This window comes from Rattus rattus, chromosome 11, assembly GCF_011064425.1.
Source record: "Rattus rattus isolate New Zealand chromosome 11, Rrattus_CSIRO_v1, whole genome shotgun sequence".
Classification (NCBI taxonomy): Eukaryota; Metazoa; Chordata; class Mammalia; order Rodentia; family Muridae; genus Rattus; species Rattus rattus.
The window spans coordinates 17320424-17347977 of NC_046164.1; the positions used below are offsets into that span (position 1 = coordinate 17320424).

Sequence of the window (27554 nt, forward strand, 5' to 3'; positions counted from 1 at the left end):
GAAGTCTTTAAAAACAATGTTTAATGAAAGAGAATGCAAGAATATGTCTCCTAACAGGAATGTTAAGTAGTGGTAAGTCACACAATGGGAAACTACATAGCCATTGCTTTTTCCCTTGATAAATACTGTTGAGTGGAAGAAACTATTTTACATAGCATGACTTGTTTTTTATTTAAAAGAGAAAAATGCTCAAAGTGCCAAGAAGCATTTAATAACAAGGGGTGATGGGTGTGTGATTCCTGCTTTTATTTTCATTTATTTTGTAAATCTGTGTGTGTGTGTGTGTATAGATACCATGCTGTGGTATCGATGTGGAAGTCAAAGGGACAGTCTGGAGTTGGTGGGATCCAGAGACTGAGCTCGCAGGCCACCGTAGCTGCTGAGCCATGCTCCCTGCTTATGTTTAGTGTGCATGTGACATGTGCAGGTCACAGCCCCATGTGGCGATCAGAGCACAATTCTGCCATGTTGCTTCTCTTTCTTCCACATCTCTCAGCTCAGGCATGGCTGCACCCACAGAGCCACCCTGCCAGCTCTAGTTCTCGTTTCTTCTTGGTGTAGCAATCCTGTGGTAATAGGACGTTGTTCTTTATGTGCATTTCTGGCTTGCACTCGCACAAGCCTGAGAACCAGCATGGTGCTCGTGTCAGCACTGTTCTCGGGTCTGCTCACACCTCTCCATCTATCCTTGGGCTAACTCCTGTCTCCACATCTACCCCCCTTTACATAAACGTCCCACTTTCCTTTACCTGTAGTTTATAAGCACAACTAGAGCTGCTGCTTCCAAGGCTGAGGAGGTTGTTGTGGACAGGCAAATGTACTGCATACATGAAGAACTCTTAACACTTCTTTTTTGAATGTGTATGAGTGATTTGCCTGAATATAAATCTGTGTACTATAATGTATGCACTGAGGGACCAGAAGAGGGCACTTGATCTCCTGAGATTAGAGTGGGTGCTGAGAATCAAACCTAGGTCTTCCACAAGAGTAGCACTGTTTGTGTGTGTGTGTGTTATTTTTGTTGAGATAGTTCCATTGTACATAAGACAGCCCTAGATATCCTAGAATTCACCAGGCAGCCTTGAACTCACAGAGATCTGCTTGTCTGTGCCTCCCAAGTGCTGGGATTAAAGGCACCGTGGGCCCCAACTACCCAGCCCAACTACTCGGTCCACAACCAGTACTCTTAACCACTGAATCCTCTCTCAAGGATTTGACCTACACTTAGCTTTACTTATTCAAAAGAAAGTGTTAGTTATGGTTGAAGTTCCCTTTACTCAAGAGGTAGCCATTAACTCATAACCAGGTGATTAACACTTTTTTTTTTTTTTTTTTCCGAGCTGGGGACCGAACCCAGGGCCTTGCGCTTCCTAGGCAAGCGCCTACCACTGAGCTAAATCCCCAACCCCAATTAACACTTTTTTATATCTATGTCACTTAATATAAAAATATGTATGTATTAATATACGTAAGATGTTGGCAAAGTTCTAAGCCAGCCAGAGGCACATGGTGAAGCCCACTCTTGGAAACGAAAATCAGAGAAAGTACTGAGTTGTAATTGCTGAGTTTTACTGGGCTGCCCTAGAAGAGGAATGGGGATGTGGGTGGGAGTCTGTATGCTAGTGTCCCCTGGGCTATCAAGCACCCTCCAGAACTGAGCAAAGTCGTCCTGAGGGTACACACCTTCCCACAGATGGAGACTCTTCATAGTCAGGACAAGATAAATCTAGATGGAATTCACCAACTGGCCTGTTTTTTATTGTGCCTGTTCAACCAGTACAAGGGTTTTATAATCCAGAATTTGTGTTTTGTTGGCTACATAGCAAGTTCCAGGTCAGTATGGACAAGAGGCCAGCAAGAAGGCTCAGTGGGTTAAGGCCTTCACTGCCAACTCTAACAATCTGAGTTTAATCCTGGGAAACACATTATAGAAGGACAGAACCAATTCCTGAAAGCTGTCCTCTGACCTTCACTAGTAGATACATGGACACACACACACACACACACACACACACACACAGAGATAACAGAAGCAATAGCACAGGATGGACTTACAAACAGCAACAAAGGTATATACACTGTATAAACACTTCAGTTTCTTTTTCTGTGCTAACCTCCCTTCCCAAGGGCTGTAATTATAAGCACGAGCCGTGGCATCTAGCCAAGGGCAATAATTTATTTTAATTTGTAGTTCCATAACATTAAAACATTGAGTAATAAAAACACCCTTCGAAATTAGACTAAAGAGAATTTTCTTTCACATGCTGTTCAGCATAATCCAGTGTTTTCTATAATGAACGTACTGTTTTTAGAAGCACATAGGAGGGAAGATTCTATGAGGTAAAAGTATCTCTGTCTTACATGAAAGTTACCAGATCTTTTTAAAGCACCAAAGAAGTAGGTTTAAGATTTCTTTCCTCTCTAATGTTAAAAAATTAAAGCGATTTTTTACAATAAGAACTGAACTTTTGAAATCCTTGCAACTGTCTGCCTCTCATCTTGTACCCATCATTGACTTAACTTTTGAGTTCTGACTTAACTACGCACTGAACATTCACTGCAGCCTACCCAACCCCACTAGACATTTCTACACCACCATAAAAATAGGTTCTGGGACAGGTGAGAATCTTGCAAAGACATAGTGAACCATAATAAATGGAAAAGGGCATGGCCATGTCCCCTTCTTGGCTCTTTCTCCTAACAGGTGCCTCATTTATTAAGTGGTAGCACTGAACTTTTACCACTTCAGTCCGAAGAACTTCTGCTACTGTAGCTGTGTAGCTCTGCAGACTCTGTGCATGTGCGTGTGCGTGTGTGTGCATGCATGGGGCGTGTGCGTGTGTGTGCTTCGTTTCATTTCACTTTTGTGTTGTGGTGCTGAGGTTTGAATCCATGTCCTCACGACAGTTATTCTGCCACAGGGCTACTGGTCCTGGTACGTTTGACTTTTGAATAAACAGGCATTAGAAAGGATTTGAGTGAAGAGCAAAAGGTAAATGGCACAACTGGGCTCTGCTTTAAAATAAACTTGTAGCCCAAAACAAGTAATAACTGCCTACCGAATCCCAACAGCAGAGAGCATGGCTTCTAAAGACCAGAGATGGGACACATCAGTCTGTAAGGTTCTGAGCTGACAGGAGGCTGAGATGCGGGACAAAGTCAGGAAACACGCAGGGACCTGGGAGGGGGACAGTACGGCTGGGAGGACTCCGGAAAGTAAACAGGCTGTCGTCTGTAACTCACTGAAGTACAGCAAGGCATTGCCGTCCTTCTGAGCCTCTGACCCTGGTTAGGTGTACATTACAGCAACTATAGGAGGCCTTCTGCATCAGGAGCATGCTTTGTGTCAAGCAGTCACATCCACTCCTGTGTAAGTTCTGCCTTCTTGATTACCGCAAAGCTTTGCTCCCACCTCCCCTAAGGACGTTGCCAGAGGCCCAGGGCCCAGTGCTGCTCAACTGAGACTGTTCTCTTCTGTTTTTAGCACTGCGGATCAGAGTTACTTTAATTTTAAAAGTTCTATTACTTCCTAGACCTCTGCCCTTGAATGAATTGTTGATCCTTCCTGTCAGAGAGGGTTAATGAGCAGGACAAAGACTACTTCTCTCAGCACTATGAAGAATGACTGTGAAGAATGACCTGTGGGCAGGACAGAACCACTTCTGCTGGGGTTGGGTGGACCATGGTGATAATGGCACACGATACAAAGATCTATACATCTGTGTTTGAAAGCCAAGCCAAACCAAGACTCATGACTACACATTGAAAACCTGTGTATATTATTTATGTAAATTTTACTTCACAGAAAAACTGCTGACAGAGATTTAACTTTGCCTAATGAAATATATGCGGAAATATTTGGGAGAAAATATGCTGATGTCCACAGTTAACTTTGAAAGGCACCAAAAACACAAGAATTGATAGAGAGGGAGATGATACACGGGAGCAGGTGGAGTAGGCTCTGGAAATGGATGGCTGCTGTAACGTTCTCTGCCATTGCAGGACATTTTAATATTTTCATCATAAAATATTGAAACTATCGTCTAGTACAGACTAAGCCAGAATGGATAATAGCAATGAAGTATTTCTGGGTGAAGAGACATGAGGTCAAATTACTGAGTCTACTAGATCTGCTGTGGGTACTGCTGTTCCTCACAGACTGCTACTCCTCACAGACTGCTGCTCCTCACAGACTGCTGCTCCTCACAGACTGCTGCTCCTCACAGACTGCTGCTCCTCACAGACTGCTGCTCCTCACAGACTGCTGCTCCTCACAGACTCCTGCTCCTCACAGACTGCTACTCCTCACAGACTGCTGCTCCTCACAGACTGCTGCTCCTCACAGACTGCTGCTCCTCACAGACTGCTGCTCCTCACAGACTGCTGCTCCTCACAGACTCCTACTCCTCACAGACTCCTACTCCTCACAGACTGCTGCTCCTCACAGACTGCTGCTCCTCACAGACTGCTGCTCCTCACAGACTGCTGCTCCTCACAGACTGCTGCTCCTCACAGACTGCTCCTCACAGACTCCTGCTCCTCACAGACTCCTACTCCTCACAGACTGCTGCTCCTCACAGACTGCTGCTCCTCACAGACTGCTGCTCCTCACAGACTCCTGCTCCTCACAGACTGCTGCTCCTCACAGACTGCTGCTCCTCACAGACTGCTGCTCCTCACAGACTGCTGCTCCTCACAGACTGCTGCTCCTCACAGACTGCTGCTCCTCACAGACTGCTGCTCCTCACAGACTGCTGCTCCTCACAGACTCCTGCTCCTCACAGACTGCTACTCCTCACAGACTGCTGCTCCTCACAGACTGCTGCTCCTCACAGACTGCTGCTCCTCACAGACTGCTGCTCCTCACAGACTGCTGCTCTTCACACACTGCTGCTCCTCACAGACTGCTGCTCCTCACAGACTGCTGCTCCTCACAGACTGCTGCTCCTCAGACTCCTCCTCACAGACTGCCACTCCTCACAGACTGCTGCTCCTCAGACTCCTACTCCTCACAGACTGCTGCTCCTCACAGACTGCTACTCCTCACAGACTGCTACTCCTCACAGACTGCTATTCCTCAGACTGTTACTCCTCACACACTGCTGCTCCTCAGACTTCTGCCTCACAGACTGCCACTCCCTCAGACTGCTGCTCAGACTTCTGCCTCACAGACTGTACTCCCTCCACAGACTGCTACTCCTCACAGACTGCTGCTCCTCACTGACTGCTGCTCCTCACAGACTGCTGCCTCAGACTGCTGCTCCTCACAGACTGCTGCTCCTCACAGACTGCTGCTCCTCACAGACTGCTGCTCCTCACAGACTGCTGCTCCTCACAGACTGCTACTCCTCACAGACTGCTACTCCTCACAGACTGCTGCTCCTCACAGACTGCTGCTCCTCACAGACTGCTGCTCCTCACAGACTGCTGCTGCTCCTCACAGACTGCTACTCCTCACAGACTGCTGCCCTCACAGACTGCTGTTCCTCACAGACTGCTGTTCCTCACAGACTGCTGCTCCTCACAGACTCCTACTCCTCACAGACTGCTACTCCTCACAGACTGCTGCTCCTCACAGACTGCTGCTCCTCACACACTGCTGCTCCTCACAGACTGCTGCTCCTCAGACTGCTGCTCCCCACAGACTGCTGCTCCTCACAGACTGCTACTCCTCTCAGACTGCTACTCCTCACAGACTGCTGCTCCTCACAGACTGCTGCTCATCACTGACTGCTGCTCCTCACAGACTGCTACTCCTCACAGACTGCTGCTCCTCACAGACTGCTGCTCCTCACAGACTGCTATTCCTCAGACTGTTCCTCCTCACACACTGCTCCTCACAGACTGCCGCTCCTCAGACTGCTGCTCCTCAGACTTCTGCTCCTCACAGACTGTACTCCTCACAGACTGCTACTCCTCACAGACTGCTGCTCCTCACAGACTGCTGCTCCTCACAGACTGCTGCTCCTCACAGACTCCTACTCCTCACAGACTGCTGCTCCTCACAGACTGCTGCTCCTCACAGACTGCTGCTCCTCAGACTCCTACTCCTCACAGACTGCTGCTCCTCACAGACTGCTACTCCTCACAGACTGCTACTCCTCACAGACTGTTACTCCTCACAGACTGCTGCTCCTCACAGACTGCTGCTCATCACTGACTGCTGCTCCTCACAGACTGCTACTCCTCACAGACTGCTGCTCCTCACAGACTGCTGCTCCTCACAGACTGCTATTCCTCAGACTGTTACTCCTCACACACTGCTGCTCCTCAGACTTCTGCTCCTCACAGACTGCCACTCCTCAGACTGCTGCTCCTCAGACTTCTGCTCCTCACAGACTGTACTCCTCACAGACTGCTACTCCTCACAGACTGCTGCTCCTCACAGACTGCTGCTCCTCACAGACTGCTGCTCCTCACAGACTGCTGCTCCTCTCAGACTGCTGCTCCTCACAGACTGCTGCTCCTCACTGACTGCTGCTCCTCACAGACTGCTGCTCCTCACAGACTGCTGCTCCTCTCAGACTGCTGCTCTTCACAGACTGCTGCTCCTCACTGACTGCTGCTCCTCACAGACTGCTGTTCCTCACAGACTGCTGCTCCTCACTGACTGCTGCTCCTCACAGACTGCCCCCTCACAGACTGCTGCTCCTCAGACTTCTGCTCCTCACAGACTGCTGCTCCTCACAGACTGCCGCTCCTCACAGACTGCTGCTCCTCAGACTGCTCAGCCTAGGCGGTTACTTATCTGAGTATAAAAGATCTCTCTGGCACTTTTATGTGAAACTTAATTATTTTCATTCTTCCTATTGCTTTTTTTAAAAAGGCCATTTTAACAACATGATTCATGTGGTTATAGGTAATAGGAGAGCAATTATTAGGATGGAGTAGGTGGAAAGGAGCTCAAAAGTAAATGTGATTTTACTGTATGACAAATCTCCGTCAAATAGCTTTCTACCTATTGAACACTTCTAACGAAGTGCTACTAATAATACCCAACTTCCTACATACCATTCAAAAACTGCCATTAACAAACTCAGTTTTAGGGCTAAATATACTTCATTTTGTCATGTCTGATGAGGTGATACCAAATAATTTTATTTCATATAGCTAGGATTAAAATCCGGAACCATGCATAGAGAAAGATAAGTAAAGTAAAATGTTTACGTGTTTGTGGAGCTCCAGGAGGTCAGTTAGCACAAAGCCTGCAACTTACCTACCAACAGGGCTTAGCATGACTTACCTACCAACAAGACTTACCTACCAACAGGACCTACCTATCAACAAGACTTACCTACTAACAAGACTTACCTACCAACAGGACCTACCTACCAACAAGACTTACCTACCAACAGGACTTACCTACCAACAGGACTTACCTACCAACAGGACTTACCTACCAACAGGACCTACCTACCAACAGGACTCACCTACCAACAGGACCTACCTAACAACAGGACTCACCTAGCAACAGGACTTACCTAACAACAGGACTTACCTAGCAACAGGACTTACCTAGCAACAGGACTTACCTAACAACAGGACTTAATGAGACTTGCTACAAAAGAGCAGCAGCGTGCAGAACAACAGGTGAAATGTGAAAAGCGAGGGTGCCTGGGAAGTGGCACATGGCAGACCAGGTGCTTCATAAAGATAGCGCATAATGGCTTAGGATAATACTCCAGAAAAGTTCACACACTCCTTCCCATCCTGAATATACTCACAGGTTCCTTTCCAAGTCACTCACTTACTTGGTTGTCATCTTCATTATCTTTGATAACCAAATACCTCAACAAATTTAGTGAAGCCATAATCCTGTTGATTAAGAAATGATTTGTTACTTGCAGTATAAATGTATGTAGTCAACAACTGCAGTGTTTTATGAAGCGAGTTACAGCCGTGGAAATACCGCTGGCTATATGTGTGCCGTGAGAAGCGGTTCACCCCACCTGTGGACCGGCCACAGCTTGTCACTGTTCTGATCTAAGCTACAAATACAAGGTGAGCGCTTTCCCCTTGTCCTCAAGACCACCAACCACTTCTTCCCAGGACTCAGGATTCTCTTTATTAATACAAGCACTTCTCCACATCCATCCCAATACACTAAAAGTAAATGTTCTATAGGGAGAAAGTGGACCCAAATACCTAAGCCCTTTGTGAACTGTTTTGTGAGATTCTTAGTCACAAATGAGTGGTTTCGAATCTCTGTGTAATGCTCAGTACCTCACTGTTCTTCAAAGAAGAGGTTTTGTTTCTGTATAAGTCACTGAGTAACAAATAGGAAACTTTACATACTTTTATGAACTATTACAGGTCATAAAATCACAGGAAATCATACTCCTCAGTTTAGGCAGCTGACTACCAGAACCTGCGTGGTGGTCACCTCACCGGTCTGAGTTCTGCAGTAAATCTGTCTCAGCGCCCTCAGGGAGGGACAGGACCAGGTCTAACAGAGAGGTCAGCTGTGCGCCTGCAAACCACCTGTTATGGGTTTTCTGAAAAGCAAAAGGAAGTCTATGTAATAGTATGATAATCTTACATACTCAATTACCCAACAGTACACACCTATTATACGCTAACAAACATGTGACTTTCACTTCCACGTGCCTGTTCTCTTTCTAGACACGTGTGGAAATCCTGCCAGGGTGAGAACACTGGTGGTCTCTTTCCTACGTGGGGTTATGCATATTCAAATACAGATGTGATCAAGTCTTTATTTCTGAAGCACACAGCACAATAAAAGCCAAGAGAAAAATGCAGTTTAAGTTTATAGCTAAGAAGTTTTTAAAATTCAGGGGTGTGGGGTCGTGTTTATTTTTTAAATAGAGAATTATTCTTTACTATTATAGACATAAAAATACTGTGAGTAAACCATACTGACATATGCCACACGAGAACAAATAAATTGGTAAATGACCCCTTACCTGGTCTGCGCTCTTACCTTAAATGATAAATCAATCTGATTTTTGATATTTTGAATTACAAAGGCTTCCACACCTGAGTGATTACTCGTATTTAGTAAGCACCTTGAAAGCATAATTATAACACATAAGATTATGCAATTCAATTGGACTTTATATAACTTTTCAGAGTATAAAATTCACAGCAAAGACAATTATCAATGTGGTCAGGCAACTACAAGGTCATCTTGACAGGTTTTGCTTTTACTAACTGGTAAGTTGTATGCATAACTGGATCTTTTTCTCTTTCTTTAGTGTGTGCATGTGTGTGCACAGAGGCCAGAGAGCAGCGGGGTCCTGCTCTCTCAGTCTCCTTATGGTTCTGAGATGGTCCCAGCAATCCTCCTGTTCCCGTCCCTCCAGCCGGGGCTCCAGGTGCATGTGACCGTGCCTCGCTTTTCATGCTGACTCTGGAGATCAGAGCACGGGTCCCATGCTTATGAAGGGGTTCTATTCACTGAGCTGTCTCCTCAGCCCTCCAACAAGAAATTTTTATTCAACCAAATTCAAGTCTCTTTTATACATATGGTCACGATAACATGGCAAGAATGAGCACTAGTTTACCCTAAAAACTTTCAGAACTGCTCCCCGTGAAAGAGGCCAATGCTGCTTAATGAGACCCGGTGAGTGCTAATGGCTCCGCTCTCCAGTGTCCCCGAAAGGCTCATGTGCTGAAATCTTGGTTCTCAGCTGGTGCGAGCACTTTAGGTGTCATGGCCTCCCTAATCCTAGCCCTAACCCTGAGCTAGGTCACTTGGGACGTTTGCTTGAAGAAAACCCTTTCTAGCAACCCATGTTTGTGTTCCTGGCCTGTGTGAACTGAGGCAGCCCTTCTGCTACCTACACTACCATGATAGTCTGTCCCGAAGCAACAGTGCAAGCTCCCAGACTGAAGCCACGAGCCGAAGCCATGAGCCAAAAGCTACTAAGAAAGTCTAAGAAAAAGGGATCTCTTGGTAGAGTACTAGTAGAACAAAATAAGAAACTTGGTATAAGATCTCAGGGCTGAGACTGTGATCTAGGTCTGACTCTGGGGTAAGATCTCAGGGCTGAGACTGTGATCTAGGTCTGACTGTGGTCTAAGATCTCAGGGCTGAGACTGTGACCTAGGTCTGACTGTATTATCAGCTGAAGAAAAGGATGGGCTCAAGGTTGCTAGTAGTGGGCACAGCCAAAGACCTTTCAGCATTTCACTGTTGCTTAAATCAGTCCATAACTCACTCTTATGAGTGAACAGAGTAAACCAGGCTAAGATCTGCCGGCTAACTTTAGCATTAGTTATGTCAGTGTTATTAGAACAGGCCTACCTCCTAATATTAGGACAGTAGAGTTCCCACACAAACTCTGTACAGCTTTATGAAGCCTGCATTTATGATGTAGCCTGAAGTTGTCTAGTCTCTAACTTGTTGCCTAGACACTCTACTAGAAAGATCTAAGAGTAACTTGAAGTGACAAACCTGTCAAGGTGACAGCTGGCCTCTGGTGCCTCAGTGAGCTGTGACTAATGGAGACCACTGAGTTCTGTCAGGGTCCAGCAGCTCCAGCAGGAGCAACATCAACCTCAGTTACCTTCGAGAGTGCCTCAGGTCACAGTGCTCCAACCAGACGGCACTCACACACTCCTACGTGCATAGTACACGAGGCCATGATATTGAAAAGCTCATTTCTGGTTTACAGACACTGTACAAATGCTGTCCCTTTAAATAATTACATGACACTAATAGACTTTGATCAGCCACACACCTAAAGCTCATGTGTTAAAGACCGGGTGCAGCTGACAGACTTGTTGAAGTGATTGGTTAAGTCCTGAGGCTCAAGCCAGTCAATAGATTACCCCTTGACTGAGTCATATTATAATGGCGTCCTTGAGAGAGGCGACAACTCTGTCCATTACCTTCCCCGTGCTCACAGCACAGGAGCCGGCAGGCCAGACTGCACCTCTGGAAACACCAGGCCCAATAAGCTCTCTCCATAGGTTGTTTCCTCAGCTGTCTCGTCAGGCAAGGAAAAGGGCCTAGCTCATCAGCTGGTACCTACCTAAATAATGTGTATTTGCCTTGGGAGTCCAACTTGTCGATGTACAGCTGAAGCATGGCTAACCCTGTTTTCCTCTGAAATGAAACAAAGAGTGCAACTCCATTACCCATTAGAGCATCTTACTGTAACTCACCAGTTACCCCAAATCATACATACCAGTGTCTCAATGGGACAGAGTGTCATGACTTTGACTAAGCCCTAGAAATAGAGAAAAAAAAAACATTTTAAATCCAGATGTAAACAGATTCTTTCTGCAAAGTTCAATTATCCCGAGGTGCTAACTCAGAGTTGAGAGAAAGAGGATATAGAAAGGGTATGTGTGAGCCTCGGAGACCTGCTCCTCTGGCCTTTCGCTATTACATGGCAAAGTAACTACAATTAGTTTTATACATAGCATGAAATGAGATGTAAATATGTGTAATTTTAAAGTGAATGGTAATTTTCAATTATTTGTAGGAAAGCAAGGAAATCCAATCAAATATGCAGAAATATAATGCATTAATTAAATATAATCAAGCTTAGTGCAGTAGCAAAAGCTACACCTTTCTACTTAAATATTAACCTTCACAGCTAAGGCCTACAAAGAGAACAACTGGCTTCAGGCCTTTATCAGTGAGAGAGGATATGACTGAGAGAGAGCCTAAGTCAGAAGGCCAGGGGCTTTGCTTCCGGGCCTCCCTTAGGCCATCAACCAGGATGGTCGCCAATAGCTATTTAAGTATACGTTAATCCTAGGAGTCTAAATTAATCAAAATAGAATTTAAAATTCAGTTCCGTTGTCTTACTAGCCACCTAGCAAGTAGTCTTCTTTTGTCATGGCAGCACAGAAAGCGGACCATGTCCATGTGCACAGAAACTGAGTTGCAGGCTCAGCTGGAGGTCACAGCAGCACTTACAGGGGTGGAGAACAGAGGAGAGGAGTTGCACACAGCACACGTTGCCTTAGTACAGTTCAGAAGAGACAAGAGCTGCTGCAACATCTGAATACATATTCTGCTTACCTGAGGCACAGCAAGGAAACTCTTGATTTCTAGGTACTGATAACATAGGCTGTTGTCTTCTAATCTCAATAAGCTAGTCTCCAGCAGTTCCTGCAGATGAACACACATGAACATACATGCACATATATGCACATAAGGCGCAGCTGACAGTTACTTTTACAATTTATAATGCTAGCAAACAGGCCAATGAGATGGCTCAACAAAGAAAGGGGCTTACCCTAGGCCTGATGACATGAATCCCCAGAACCCACACAATGGAGAGAAATAGCTCTGCAGGTTGTCCTCTGGCCTCTACAAGTGTGCACATGCATGCACCCCTCCACCACACACACACACACACATGCGCACACAGGCACATATACACATACAAATGTACAATGATAGTAGCCCCATATACACACATGCACACACGCACAATGATAGTACCCCCACACACACACACGCACAGACACACACAGAAACACACACACACACACACACACACACACACACACATGCACAATGACAGTAAAGAAACCTTACCAAGCCTTTGGAGTAGACAGACTGTTCTGTTCTGAAAGAAAACATTAAAAGTTATCACTATGGTTTCATAATTTATTTAGAATGATTCCTTACTTTAGGATGAGCAAATAAAAGTTGAAATATAAGGTCTTCATTATCTGGAATGATTGGTGCACACCTGTAACACTAGCACTTGGAGGGCTGAAGTAAGAGGATCCAGTATTAGACACTAACCAGGGCTCATTCCAAGGCTGTCTCAAAATTAATTATTTAAATGATATGTACGCTGAGGAGAAATTCTGTAGAAGAGTCAGTCAACATGCTCTTTTTGTTGGTGCTGTTTGCCAAAGGGTCTCATGTAGTACACCCCTGGCCTCAGTACTTGATATTGTTAAGGATGATCGGGAACCCGGACCCCCTCTCCCCCACCGTCCTCCCCCCACCGTCCTCTCCTCCCAGTGACTGTTACAGTTAACCCTGGGACTTCATCCAAATGCTCTTACCTTTGCAGAAGCACTTCAATGTGCTCCATGTTCAACTGCAAAAGGTATGAAGGGCTAAAATGGGAAATAATTTTAAAAATATGTTAAGAAACAGCAATTTCTTCTCCTCAACCACTGAGCAAACCAGGGCCTCACACATGCTAGATAAGCACTCTTAACACTGATCTCCAATTATAGCCCCCGAATCTCTCACACATACACATACTGTTTGAATTGTGTTCTCCTTCAAAAACATATGTTGGACTCAGAGCCTCCTGAACTCACAAGATTGGACTTAAGAATTTATTGAGTTACATACAGTAGGTCTTTGGAGGTCAGCTCTCACCCAGTACCTCATGCCTACTAAATAGGAAATTCAGGGGCTGGAAAGAAGGCCCATACTGCTTTTGCAGAGAACTTCAGTTTCCAGCACAGATGTCAGGTGGCCCACAACTACCTGTAATCCTGCCCCAGGGATCAAATGTCCACTTCAGATTTCTGCAGGCACACAAATAAATATAACTAAATGAATCATTAAAAAAAAAAATGGGGGCAGGTGAGTTGAGTGGATGAGGCTGAGTGAGCTCAAACTCTGGGGAATCTCAGAGATTTGAGAATGGCAAGAGTGGAGCCCTTCCCTGCCTGTTTCTGTACCTGCCCTGGAACACGTAACCATGACACCCAACTGAGAGGATCACAGGCACTAATTAGGTATCTAGATAGTCTTAGCCTTCAGCCAATGACCTTCCCTTCCTAGATACCATCCCGCCCTTCCCCCAAGAGGTATATAATCCCTGGCTCACCTGAATAAAGCAATATGCTTCACATTTTCTGCCAATAAGGCCATATAGTCGGGCAAGCATTGCCTCAAAGAGCTGTTTCACTAAAGATGCAGAAAGGCCTCTGCCTAAATGAGTCACACCGAAGACTCCAGAAGAAGGCTTTTCTCTTCTCCCACCCCTCCAGTACTCACTACCAAAGAGACCAGATCCTGCTCATCTCAGACTCTGCCTTCCCCCTTCCAGCCTGGTATATACACCCCGAAGGGAAATGTGGACCTGCACATGCCCTGAGGGGAAGTGTGGACCTCAGACCCAAGTTCCTGACTTCCGAGCAGTACACTGGCAGGGCCTGGGTTCCCAGAGAGGAGATGGGGAACTACAGCATTTATCCCAGACCCCACTTTCCCATTCTGGTGAGGCATGTAGCAGCATCTGATGCCCCAAAGGGAAACAGAGGTTGTGGACTCTCCTTTCCAGACTGCCCAGCCTTCTCCGAGCTGGCATGCCTGTGGCGCCAAAGCACGCCAGGCAGAGAGGTAAAACACGGCATCACAAAGAATGATGTAGGGATATGAAGGCAAAGACCATTAAAGATCCAAATGCAGAGAAGCATGGAAATTCTTCTTCCTAGCTGGACTCCCTAGTTTATTGTCAACTTGACACAACTTAGGCTCATCCAGGAAATGAGAATTTCAAGTGCAGAGTTACCTTGGTGAGCCTGGCCTGTGTCTATGGCTGTGATTGACATGGGTGGCCCAGCCCACAGTAGGTAGCACCATTCCCTAGGTACACTGGTCTGGGCTGTTAAAGAGACAGCTGAGCCTGAGCCAGCGAGCAAGCCACACGGTAAGCCCCAAGTAAGCAGGGTTCCTGCTCCAAGCTCCTTCCTTGTGCTCCTGTCCTGACTTCCTTCAAAGACGGATTATGAGGGAAAATGGAATCCAAATGAACCCTTTCTTCTTCAAGTTGCTTTTGTCCATGGTATCTATCGTAGCAACAGAAAGCACACTGTAGCACCAGCCCTCAGGAACAAGCAAGTTCTGATAACCACATACTCCCCACCTCTAGAACTAGGGCAGTATGTTTCTGCACTTTAATTGTTTATTTGATACGGCAGCCCTACTGATTGAAAAGCAATGTACTCAGTGTGTCACTGGAAGTGGGATGTTGGCCTGAATCAGTGATGCACAGTCCTTCTATTTCTGTTTCTTTGGGGCTGTAATCAGGAAGGGATACTGAATCTTGTCAAAGGATCTCCTGCATCTGACAATGAGACAACCACAGATATTTGTCTTTGAGTCAATATACGTACGCCCTGAGTTAGGTTTCCTGATGTATGCTGAAACACTTTCTTCATCTGAACTGAGACCAAATTGAGTGCGATAAATGATCTTATCATGACACTGAAGAGTTCGCCTCAGAAGCATTTTGTTGAGTATTTCTACATCTAAGCTAAGCAAGGAGAGCGGGTTGTTTTCTTTTCATGTTTATTTTGTTGTCGTCTTTTGGGGTTTTAATACTGTATTACTTGTGTACATGCCTGCACATGGGCGCTGGAGATGATGACACTGATGTAGAAGTCAAAGGACTTTTGGGAGTCACTTTTCTTCCACTTCCAGTCCTGAAGTTAGTCGGCCGTCCTCACGGGTGCTGTCATCAACTCCACTTCCGGTCCTGCGAGCCATTTCAAGTTAGTCGGGCCGTCCTGACAGTTGCTTTATCAACTCAGCCTTCTTTACGTGCTCATCTCTTGCTTGTCTGGGGGTTTTGTTTGGGTTTGTTCGTTTGTTTTTAATCATGGTTTTGATATTTAACTCAGACTTCCTAGAATTCGCTGTGCAGCCGAGGCTGGCCATAAACGGTCTTCTCCATGCCTCAGGCTCCCACATTCTGAGATTCTAAGTACGCGGCTCCACACCCAGCCAGTTATTCCTACTCCTGCCCTGTGCACTGAGGGGCAGCTTCAGGATCAGAACGGTCAGAGCTGTTTAAGCATCTGGTGGAATTAATTCAGGGGTGGGTCTTACAGTCCTGGGCTTCTCTTTGTTGGGAGATGCTTTGTTATTGATCCATTTAGGTTCTTAGTATATCTCAGTTCAACTGTGATAGGTCAGAGATGACTAGAGATGTGCTGATGTCTAGATTTTCCAATTTACTAGAACAAAGTAATTCATAGTGACCCTCTGGATTTTAGTGGCTACATCATCACCTTGTATCACAATTTCATCATCTTCTCGTTGGTAGTTTGGTTAAATGTCTGTCAACTTATTTGCCTTATGAATGAACTGCTCTGTTTCTTTGATCTTTTGTATTGCTCTGTTAGATAACATGTCATTTCTTTCCACACTGATCTTTTTTTAAAAAAAGTATTTATTTACTTATTTATTATGTATACAGCGTAAAGCTTTCTGCCTGCACATACACCTGTGGCCAGAAGAGGGCACCAGATCCCATTTCAGATGGCTGTGAGATGTTGTTGCTGGGAATTGAACTCAGGACCTCTTGAAAGAGCAGATGGTGCTCTTAACCACTGAGCCATCTCACCACACTGATATTTACTTCCTTCTATTAAATTTGTTTTGGGCTACTTCTGTTGTTCTAAGACCTTCAAATACATCAAGTTTTTTATCTGAGATTCCACACACACATACACATTAAAAGAGATATATGTGTATGAATGTGCACGTGTGTGTGTGTGTGTGTGTGTGTGTGTGTGTGTGTGTGTGTGCCCACTGAGACCAGAAGAGGATATAAGACCCCCTGTAGCTGGAATTGAAAGCAGTTGGGAGTGGCCTTGCATGGGTGCCAGGATCAGAACCACTGGTTCTCTAAATAGGCAGAAAGCACACTTGACCTATGCTAGCCCTCTAGCCCATGGTACTTCTAATGGAGGCACTCACAACTACACATTTCCTCTCAGAACTGCCTTGGTTAATCCCAAAGTTCACAGTAGGTGATATTTTTTTCAGTTGATTCTAAAGAAATTTTAAATTACCCCAATTTCCTCAAGACACTGATTGGTCAAAAGAGTGTTATGTTATCAATCTCCAGGTGTTTGCCTATTTTCTATAGCTTCTGCTACTGATTTCTAATTTTATCTCATTATGACTGATAAGACAGATACTCTTTTTTAAAATTTAGTTTAGCATGTTTAATGGCTCAGAATGTGACTTCTTTTTGGAGGAAGCTTCGCAGCTGTTAAGAATGCATATCTGAAGATGTTGAGGAAATACTCTGCAGACATTTGTTAAGCAGCCTTGATCTGTGACGTAGCATCACTAACGTTCATCTGTTAGTGCTTCTGAGTGACAGTCTACTGATGAGACTGGGTGCTGAACCCTACCCCATGCTGAATCTGCACTGTTTATGAAGTTGTGTGTAAACATTATATCTTCTTCATGGCAGGCTCGATTACTTTGCTTGGGGTCTCTACTATCAGAGACAGGCTAGTCCAGCTTACTCTCAGACTCCACTCTTTTTAGAATATCATTTTCCATTACTTTAGGTGTATGTGGGATTCTTCTCCCCATCCCCATCCTCATCCACGTTTGTCTGTCTGTCTGTGTTTCTTTGAGACAGGGTATCACTATGTAGCCCTCACTAAGAACTCCCTGTGGCTGGCCTCGAACTCAAGGCCTCCCAAGTGCTGAGTGTGTTTCTTAAAGATAAAAAGAAGTTTGAGTGAAGAGATGACTCAGCAGTTAAGAGCACACACCGCTCTTGTAGAGGACCTGAGTTGGGTTCCCTGGACCCAAACCAGATGGCACACAGCCACGTGTGCCTCCATCTCTAGGGGATCCAATAACTCCAGCCTCCTTGGCATCTGCACTCACATGAACAGATGCACACGCATATCAATTTAAAGGGATAGAAGCTAGCGGGTATCACTCTAACCCCATCGGCTGACCTGCACAATCCCTCAGACAGTTAAGAGAGTTCACATTGAGGGTTAACAGTGAGGGGCACACAGCTAACTCCTGTTGTTGTCCTGGTTTACTTTTTAACTTACTCACCTTGTTTTGGAGGTTTAGTAACTCTTGTTGGTCATGTTTGTCCTGAGACTTGCTCGTCCCAATGCTGCTTCTCTGTGTGCAGGATTGCCTGATGTATCTTCTTATGCAGACTTAACAGTCTGTACTGATCTTGGAAGGCCTTATCACCACCTAAACCTTGCTGGGTATGGTAGTATCCATTTTGGGAAGCCATTTATTTTCAGCTTGAAGTATAGCATCCCATGATTTGTCTGTTCCCTTTTGCTGGGGTTAGATGAATTTCTGATGAGTCTGCCTTTGAAAGTAGCTTGGCACTCCGTCCTTACAGCTTTCCATATTGTTTTTTCTGTACATTTGACATTTTAGCTAAATTTCCATATGGAGAGTTTCTTGGATGCCCACTCTAAGTGCCTCTTCCCTTGGATGTACCTTTCTTCTATAGATTTTAGAAATCCTCGCTAAAAACCAAGTTTAAATTCTCTGGCACTTCACTCACTTCATTGTTTGGAGCTGGCTCCTGGAGAGAGATGCGTTCTGTGGGTCTTCGTGAGCCAACGCTCTCCCACTCTCAGCTCCCACTACACACGAGTGTGGAACATGGTCCAGGGACGGAGCTGTGAGAAACATCTGAGCACTTGTAAGAATACTCAAGGAAAACATGCGCCCTGTGACCTTAGTTTCTCCAAACATGGAGCTGTTCTTGGAATGTGTTTCATGCTTCTCCTCACATAGACTTGGCGCATATGACCTTGAGTATAAATGTCTGGGGCTCTGACTGAAGTTGGCCATTGTGTGAGATTTTAGTCTACCTTGTTTACTGGTGCCATTCTCCTAGGTCCCACCACCTCTAGAGCGGTGACAATCAGGGACAAGTGGGGACAGGCTACAGCAACAACAAAGATCCACAAACATTTAATTACGAAAGAAAAATGAAAACAACTATACTCACATAAGGATAGGAAAAAGCTAGGATGTGTACAGGATAAATTGGAATTCTAAAGCTTGTAAAATTAGAAGTGAAATGAAGTGGTAAAAAGAAGAGAGCATGAGGAGGAGGAAGAGAAAGACCCACAGGGTGGTGGTGAAGACAGAACACGAGAACTAACAGAGCGACCCGCCTGCCCGCTGCCCTCCATCCTGCTGACACGCTCGCTCTCAGACCTGGCTCCTTGCACTGTCTGCTCGGGCTGCTGTCCACTGCACTGAGTCCTGCTGGGCATAATGCTGCCATCGCTGCTGCTGGCCTAAATGCTTGTCGGTGTTCTCAGGGGTTGGCCCAGCAACGTGGCAAGCTTAACACCCTTCCTTTCTCCTGCAGCTGATACTAAGACTCACTTGTAGATGCTCTCATACCACAGGTGTGCGTGTGGCCCTGGGACAGATCGAGCAGCAGCTAAGGCATTATTATTCACTCAGAGCCAGTTTGACCCCTTTGAGGTAAAGATGCAGTTTCTAGCTACAAGTCTCCTCTGCTTCCCTCTGCAAGGGAGTCTGCACTTCCCATTAAGGAAACCGTATGTCTCCTGATCTGGGTTAAAGTCAAAATCATTTTGTCTCCATGTCTCCTGTGCCCACAATGATTCTCAGGGTGGTTGTTCCCTTGGTCACCAGAGGGTAAGCCTTTAAAGCTTAGAGGTTTGGTAATTCTGGCTTCTACTTACCTCAGCTGAAAAGTCTGCCTGCAAGATCTCTCAAGGCCCCCCTATAGCATCAGTGAAGAAGCCAGGAAGTATGAGGCCCCCATGGCCAGCTCTGTTGACCGTGTAGATCACAGACCTCTAAGCCTCATGTGTCATGCAGAACGCCATGCTCTGTGTCTGTGGGGCTCATCAAGGCTCTTCTCCTTCCTCTTACAACTCCACGGGGGCAGATTCTCCCCACGCCAAGCACTCTCCCTGACTCTCGATGGTAGAGTGCTGTTTCCTTTGTAAGCCGAATGTTCCATACACTTGGGTCTCACCTGGTCTGTCTATGATGTTGTCGTACGCCCATGCCTTTCCACGCCACCCCTTCTCCCTGAAGCCACACTCACCTGATGTCTTTCCTTTACTGGTGGAGAAAGTTCTAGGCATCTCTAACTGCCACCTCTCGTGTGCTTGTATATTAATATACGTGTACTGGCTAGTAAATAAACCTAGAGTTTGAGACTGACACTTACCTTAAGACCATGGGAAGCTGGTCGATACCGATGCCCTGAACAAAGACTAGGTATGTCAGAGAAGCCACAGAGTCTGCCAGTTGTCTGTCTTCTTCTTCTTCAAATTCAAGGTAATCCCAAGTCCTTTTTTTCCTTCCATGATTAAGAATAATTTGGGGGACAGGATATCCAATTTGTGATAAAAATCCCTGTAAATGGGTTTTTAAAAAGGAAGCTATTGGCATTATAAACTCTGTATCATTCACTTATCCCACATCCACAGCCTGTCCATACCCCTTCTCTTTGATGGTATACACAGTTTGTGACACTTGAGTGTCACTCCATTGTTAGGTCCTCTCAAGTGCCAATGGTGATGCAGGGGTCTGAGTAAGAATGGCCCCATGGATCACACACTTGAATGCTGGGTCAGCAAGGAGTGGCGCTACTTGAGGAGTGGTAGGAGGTGTGACCTTGCTAAAGTATGTCAGTGGGGGTGGCTCTGAGGTCTCAAAGGCCCAGGCCAGGCCTGACTCTCCCTGCTGCCTGTGGGTCTGAGGGAACTCTCAGCTGCTTCTCCAGCACCCTGTCTGCCAGTGTGCTGCCGCACCCTCCACCATGGAGATGACGAACCAAACCTCTGAAACTGTAAGAAGCCCCAAGGAAATGCTTTCTTTCCTAAGAGTTGCCATGGTCACAGTGTCTTCCCAGCAGTAGAACACTGACTAAGACAGTGAGGAGGTCTGCTGGTGCAATGCAGGTCTTCAACAATTGATTTTGAGTTATTCAAAAGATTACCCTGGATGGGCCTTACCTATTCATGCAGGGTTCGTTTGTTCACTTGTCCTCTCTCTCTCTCTCTCTCTCTCTCTCTCTCTCTCTCTCTCTCTCCCTTCCTTCCTTCCTTCTTTTGAGACAATATCTCACTCAAAATCATAATTAAAGATACATATATACATGAGTTTTGTTGATAGCTTGACTATCTGATTGCTTGAGGGAGGGTTTAGGGCAAGCTAGAGCAGACCATTTCAGGGACTGGAGATGACCTAGCAGTTAAGAGCATTTGCTGCTCCTGCAGAAGACCCAGATTTGATTCCCAGCACCCATACAGCAGCTCACAACTATTTATAACTCCAGCTCCAAGGGATTCAATACCCTCTTCTGGCCTCCTTGGCCACTGCACACATGTGGTATACATACAAACCCACTGTGATAAAATAAAATTAGTAATTTTAAAACACAAACAAAACTGGGCATGATGGTGCACACCTTAAATCCCCCATTTGGGAGACAGGTGTAAGTGGATCTCTGTGAGTTCAAGGCCATCCTGGACTACAAAGAGAGTTCCAGGACAGCTAGAACTTTGTAGAGAGACCTTGTCTCCAAAATACTAAAAATAAAAGAGAAAGAGAGAAACCATTTCAGCATGAGAACAGTAAATTGCTTTCGGACGTCGTGCAGCTGCCTCAGTGACAGGAGGGTGGGGGTACTTAGCAAGTACAGAGTTCAGGTGGAGAGGCATGCCCCTGAGCTGGCAGCACTGGTGACTGACTGCACAGGAGTAGAAATACACTTAATGCTGTACTTTAAAGTGCTTAAGATGGGGGCGAGCTGCTCTTCTAGAGGATCCAAGTTCAATTCCTAGCACCCTCATACTGGCTACCAACTAAGATCTGATGCTGTCTCCTTTTTCACAGGGACTCATGCATGTGGGACGCATACATTCAGGCCAAATACACACAACACGTGCACACAACACTCGCACACAGTCTCTCTCTAAGGAACAATATTAAATTAATACCAAGGGTTTGTAATAAAGTATTAGGAGAAAAATACATCTTTCAAGACCTTCCCTGTATGTACACATTTTCTTACTTATTAGCATATAAATAAAAGCCTCTGTAAGGCTTTGGATAACATTATTGCTATTTAACTTCCATTCTGTTGTTGATCTGTGTTCTAAAACCTACACACTGCCCCACTCATAAATTATCAATTCAGCTGCTCATATATCACCATATAGCAGGATAAATTTAAAATTCCAAGTATTACAGTAGATTAGAGTGGCTGTACTTACTATTATTTCAGATGCAAAACACCGGAAAGGGTCATTTCCAACTTCTTCAGACTGTTCGAGGAATTGTGCTGTCAGCAAAGGGCATTTCAAGCTTTTGAAACAGCTACGGCATAAGAAACAGGTAGCTATGCAGTCAACAGTCCAGGCGCAGCACACCAGCTCTTAGTATCTGGCTTTACAGGAAAGCTAAGCGCTGCACAGTTGTTCATTCCCTCAGCTCAGGTGAAATTTGTCGCTGTGACAGTATTAACAAGTGGGACCTTGGAAAGGTGGGATTCACGCTGCTGGGAGAGATGTGGCTGCTCTGAAGACACGAGCGCAGGGTACCTGAGGCTCACTCCAGCCTTGGGACTCCTGGCCGAGAACTGCAGCCAATAGACTTTCGTAACAAACACCCGGTCGTTTGCTGCAGCCCCACAGTGGCCTAAGGCAAGCGCGGATAGCTCAGTCCGCACCACACGAGGAGTCCTTTCTCACTGGACAGTACTGGGCAACACGAGAATGCCTCGCTAGACTGCACAGCTCAGGTTCACCTCAATTTCTAGACTGCCCGAGGACCAGTGCTACTCCAAGAGGTCGCCATCACAAGTCCAAGGAAAAGTCACAATGTAGTAATTGGTTTTTATAAAGTTGTCTTCTTTTAGACTCTAACTTTATTCTGTAACTGAGTGCTTTCTAATTCTTTAAAATAGCTTTTTTAAAACAACTTTTTTGTTTTAAAAACAACTTTAAATGCCTTAGCCCAGCAAAATAGAAAAGTAACAATAGCATTAGTCTTCCAAATTAAAAAAGAAATCAGTCCTGTCCAAGAGGAAGTTAACACAAACTCCATATATAATTTAGAATTTAAGATTCCTTAGTAGTCACATGAGAAAAGTTGTGAGAAACTAATGTGAGGAGAAATTAATAATTTACCTCAATTATAGCTGAACTACTCTGACAGGTCACAATTGTACAAAGGTTAGGAACTCACTCTTCTCTCTCTTTATGGGGTGTTCTTTGTCTCAGGGCTTTTGTGTTGGTTTTTGAGATAACTTATTCTGTAATCCAGGCTCTAGCTTTCACCTTGTAATCAATCCTCCCTCACCTCCTAAGGGTGCAATGACTGGTGAGCACCACGTCAGCTCATCTGTCTCCAGGCTGTTTGTTACTGACAGTGCATCTCAGTTGGGACCGTCCACCTGCCAAGGGGCTGGCAGCCATACTGAACAGTGGTGGGTGACTTTGCTGAATCTGTAGTCAGGGTGGATGCTCAACTGTCTAGTGGTTCAACTGCCTACTGTTTCCAAATACAATTCCCCACTGACAATAAATTCCTTGAATTAAATAGAGTTCCTGCTGCTCTTTCAGTATTTGCTTGCTGTGATAGAGGAAAGTAAATTAAGTGAAGGGTTTGGTTTTACACTCTCAGTGTCTCATTAAACAAGCATGCTGTACCAGCCCGCATGCTGTACCAGCCCGATGTCTATAATTCAAAATTCACATGCACAAACACGAAACCTAAGGTAACAGCTGCCATGGCTCACTCCGCTGGAGACACTTACAATTTCAGTAGTTCATCCTTCAGCTTTGTGTTTGCTGGGTCTTCTTTATCACTAGCTACTTCTGCCACAAAGGGTTTTGTGAACTCTGTCAAGGCCCTGCAACACTGACAAAGGCCATAGTCATCTGCCTGTATTTGTTCTTCTGAGTGTGGGACAGGAAGAAGAGACAGCTGACTCCAGAGCGTGGACAATGCTAATCCAGCCGAGTATGCCTTGTTGTTAGGAAGTTTCTGAATAACTGCAACAGAGACCAAGTGGTTACCATTGTGCTCACCCGTGAGCAGTTACCTGTGCTCGCCTGTGAGCAGTTACCTGTGCTGCCCTGTGAGCAGTTACCTGTGCTGCCCCGTGAGTAGTTACCTGTGCTGCCCCATGAAGAGTTACCTGTGCTCGCCCGTGAGCACACTCCATATAGGACAAGGTTCTGGATCCTTAGCAGGTGGAGCCTTGCTAAAGGAAGTGGTCCGCAGAGGCAGGCTCTGAGGTGGCAGAGCCTGCAATGTGACAGGTTCTTCACCACACTACTCCCACCATGCCTCCCCCACCATGATGGACTGTGGACCCTAACCAGATCAACAGTTCTGTAAATTGCCAGCTGTCAGGCGCTTGGGCCCAGCAATAAGAAAATCAATACACTAGTTTTATAAGTGGTTACGTCTTCCCCTTATATTGGATTATAAGCACAAAATACAAATGGAAAACTGCAAAGCACTGTATAAATGTACAATGTATTAGAGAGCTTTGTGTTCTTGGAAGACTTGGAATGTTTAAAAGTGTTAAGTGTCTAGACCCCCCTATCATATTCCGAAGCATAAATATGTGCTACACACGCCAACAGTGATGGCTTCTTTCATGGGAAGTGTCTATCTTGGTTGCTGGGAGCCATTATTGGCCAATACTGCGTCATGAAGCTTCTCTCTCTACATGCCTCATTTCACTCTGGTGAACCTTTTACCTCCAACCTCCCAATCCACAGGCTGAGCAGAACCCGGTCTCACACCCTTCTTAACCACACTACAGGACTACCTGCCACACTGCTGTGACTGCATGCGCAGGTCCCACTGAGCCACTAACTATGCTTAGACAGCTGTAGACAAGACGCTTACTAGGGAGTGGAGAGAGGGCTCAGTGGCTAAGAGCGCTGGCTCTTCTGGAGGACCCAGATTCAGTTCCCAGCACCCATGTGCAGCTTACGACTGTCTCTAACTCCAGGGGATCTAGTGTTCACTTCTGGCCTCAAAGGCACTGGGAATGCAAGTGGTGCACAGGCATATATGCAGACAAAACACACACATATACATGGAACTAAAAGAAAGCTAGCCAAAGACTACATACATGCAAACAGTATGACACACAGCAAGGCATTCACTGCACAGCCATTCTTCAGGCGTCCTGCAGCTCCACACTGGCGACTGCTCACATATACGGGTAAACATCAGGGTGCGTGTGCAAATAAGTTAAGAAATACTTAGATATCAAAATGCTCATTACCTGTCTGTAATGGTTGCAGTAAAAGAAGAATAATTTGAGATATCTGTTTCCCGGAGGGCTCTTCAATGAGTTCAAGCAAACCCAACAACAATTCCTTTGGATTACACAACTATAAAAATATTCACAATTGAACCTGTTTAATACAAGTTGTATTTAAAGCCACATGATTACTATTTTAAAGAAGACATACCAAGAAAATACAGTTATATTTGCTAGCTGTAAAGTGCCCTACTTGGTTGTTAAAGACCCTTCAGAGCTCGGGCTTCCTCACTGTAGGCTCTCCATGCAGGGCCCTGGTCTCTGTGGTGCACCCTGACTGCCTTACCCTCAATCTGCTTAGCTGTCTCAGCATTTCCGCCCGAGCTGTGCCCCCAGCCACTGCCTCCCTCTTACCTGGAGGGGCTTTCCCATGTGGGCACTCACTTGTGTCTACCACAGCACTCTCTAAAGGGTTTTCTATATCAGGCTTTATTACGGCATTTTCACACAAAAGCTGTTATTGTTGACCCCCACCCCATACTTCCCACTAACCCCAAGCCCCTTACAGTCTCATATCTTTCTGGTGATGACTGCTGACTCATAACTTTCATATCTGGTATCTGATTCTACCTCTAATGCTACAGAAGGGTCAGCACGGCATTAAAAGTTCTCTACAACTGACTTCACCTATGTAACGAGAGCACGTGCTAACTTCTGTTATAGCTTTCTTACTGGAAACTGAATCGGGTCTCAGACTGGCTAATTCTTGTATCTGGGAATGTCGATGCTCAGATGGAGCTGCCCACTTAGCCATCCAGCCAAGTTCAGTTGGGCATTACCCAAGAATAATTTCCTGAACTAGAATCTCCTTACCGAAGAACAAGAATTAAACGTGGAAGGGAACTGCGGCGGTGCTGCTGTGTGAGTGACAGGCAGAGCAAGCTTTCTGACTCACCTTCACCAGCAAATCAAATATCAGAAAACACTCTTCTCTTTTATCCTCTTCCCTGCCCCTCAGGAGGCATCGAACAACAGGACCAACAAGATTCCACCCCATAGTCTTAATGATGGTCTGCAATCAGGAAAGAGTAAAGCAAACGCTGTCATCCAGAACTCACGATGGGTGCTCCCCTGACATGAGGAACAGAACTCATGATGGATCCTTCCCTGACATGAGGAACACAGTCTTTCTCCGACAGGAAGGATGAGGCACGTGAGGCTCCCATTTCACCACTGACTTGCTCAGAGCCAGCAGCTATCACCAGGTTCAAATGCTTTTGATGTTTTCACTGAGGGAGGCAAAAAGGCCTTAATTTCCACTCAGTAACTAGACCTAGGACCTAAGCAGTTCTGCTATTTATGACAAGATGTGAAATGAGGAACGTGGCTTCTTTTTATTCTCTCCTATGCATGATTTTATTCGTTCTTTCTTTCCTTCCTTCCTTTCTTTCTTCAAGGCAGGGATTACTGTCCTGCAACTCACTCTGTAGACCAGGCTGCCTTCAAGCAGAGATGTGCCTGGCTCTTCCTCAGCAAGTGCTGGGTTTAAGCTGTGGGCCACCACCATCCACCCATTTCCTTCTCCTTTTCAAACACATTTCAAATGCTTTCCACATAAAAGTTACCTCTAAAATTAATGAATTACATTCATATCAAAAACCAGATTTTTAAAATGATTAACAATATGTCCCAACTCCCTGACCTGTTTTTTTTTTTTTTTTCAAGTCATTAATACATACCATACATGTACTAATACTCTAGGTACTAACACATCAGAGAAAAAAAAATTCTCTCTGAAATTCTTGGGCAGATGCTCAGTGGAAGGGCCAGCAGCTGGGTGAGCCAGCCAGGTCCGGGGTTGTAGGGTGTACTGGGGTGCAGCATTTTGATCTGCATGACCTGAGCTGCCACCTGAGGCCATGGTGGTGTCCAGGTCCATCCATGGTCCCACAACAGCCAGGGTGTGTTGTTAGCCGTGGCCTGAGTTACCACGGGCCACACCGATGTCCCTAGGCCATGCTGCCACCAGGAGCCATACTGATCTGAGTCACCTGAGGTCATGGTGAATCCAGACCCTTCCTGCCTCCAAGGGCCACATGCAGGTCCATGACCCGTGCTGCAGGCTGAAGCCATTTTCATGCCCAGAGAGTGTGCTACTGCTGGGGGCCATATTGATGTGACTGCCTGAGCTGCCACCTGGGTCCATGGTGATAGTGGGTCCTTGTTGCTGCTGAGGGCCACCCTTGGACCTGTCTGTGTTGGGGTCCACAGTCTGAGTTACCACCAAAGGCCATGTGGAGGTCTGTGGTTGGTGCTGCCCCTCGAGGCCACGCTGATGTCCTGGGGCCATGTTTGTGGTCTGTGAAGGCCCATTATCTATGCTCACACTGACTGGGAAGAGCAAGGAGGCAACTTTTGCTATAGTATCAATGACTGCAGACACAGTTGAGAGGGACATAGAAGGATGCTCTGACAACCTCGACTCCCACCCCTCCACACACGCCCCCCCCCAAAAAGAAAAGTAACAGCCTAGACAGGAAGCCACCAAAGAGAACTCTTGAAAAGGAAAACTCA

The 27554-nt window shown here is 45.8% G+C and overlaps 1 protein-coding gene and 1 long non-coding RNA gene across 5 annotated transcripts in view; both read right to left on the reverse strand.

Moving 5' to 3' along the window:
- The window catches only part of Glmn (glomulin, FKBP associated protein), a 39950-nt gene that overhangs the window by 3656 nt on the left and 8740 nt on the right, over positions 1 to 27554 (reverse strand). For all 4 annotated transcript variants that reach the window (XM_032916455.1, XM_032916453.1, XM_032916451.1 and 1 more), the window contains 13 exons: positions 25936 to 26052; positions 25002 to 25110; positions 23511 to 23748; positions 21967 to 22069; positions 19914 to 20101; positions 13003 to 13056; positions 12521 to 12551; positions 11999 to 12088; positions 11154 to 11195; positions 10998 to 11071; positions 8942 to 9026; positions 8389 to 8495; positions 7752 to 7815 (listed from right to left, as the gene is read on the reverse strand). In XM_032916455.1, the coding sequence (XP_032772346.1) occupies positions 7752 to 7815; positions 8389 to 8495; positions 8942 to 9026; positions 10998 to 11071; positions 11154 to 11195; positions 11999 to 12088; positions 12521 to 12551; positions 13003 to 13056; positions 19914 to 20101; positions 21967 to 22069; positions 23511 to 23748; positions 25002 to 25110; positions 25936 to 26052 (1302 nt within the window). The remainder of the gene's footprint in view (positions 1 to 7751; positions 7816 to 8388; positions 8496 to 8941; positions 9027 to 10997; positions 11072 to 11153; positions 11196 to 11998; positions 12089 to 12520; positions 12552 to 13002; positions 13057 to 19913; positions 20102 to 21966; positions 22070 to 23510; positions 23749 to 25001; positions 25111 to 25935; positions 26053 to 27554) is intronic.
- LOC116912397 lies at positions 6673 to 7745 on the reverse strand. The gene is made up of 3 exons (XR_004389455.1): positions 7516 to 7745; positions 7329 to 7379; positions 6673 to 7205 (listed from the first exon to the last, which is right to left on the reverse strand). It is a non-coding gene; the product is annotated as an uncharacterized LOC116912397 (long non-coding RNA).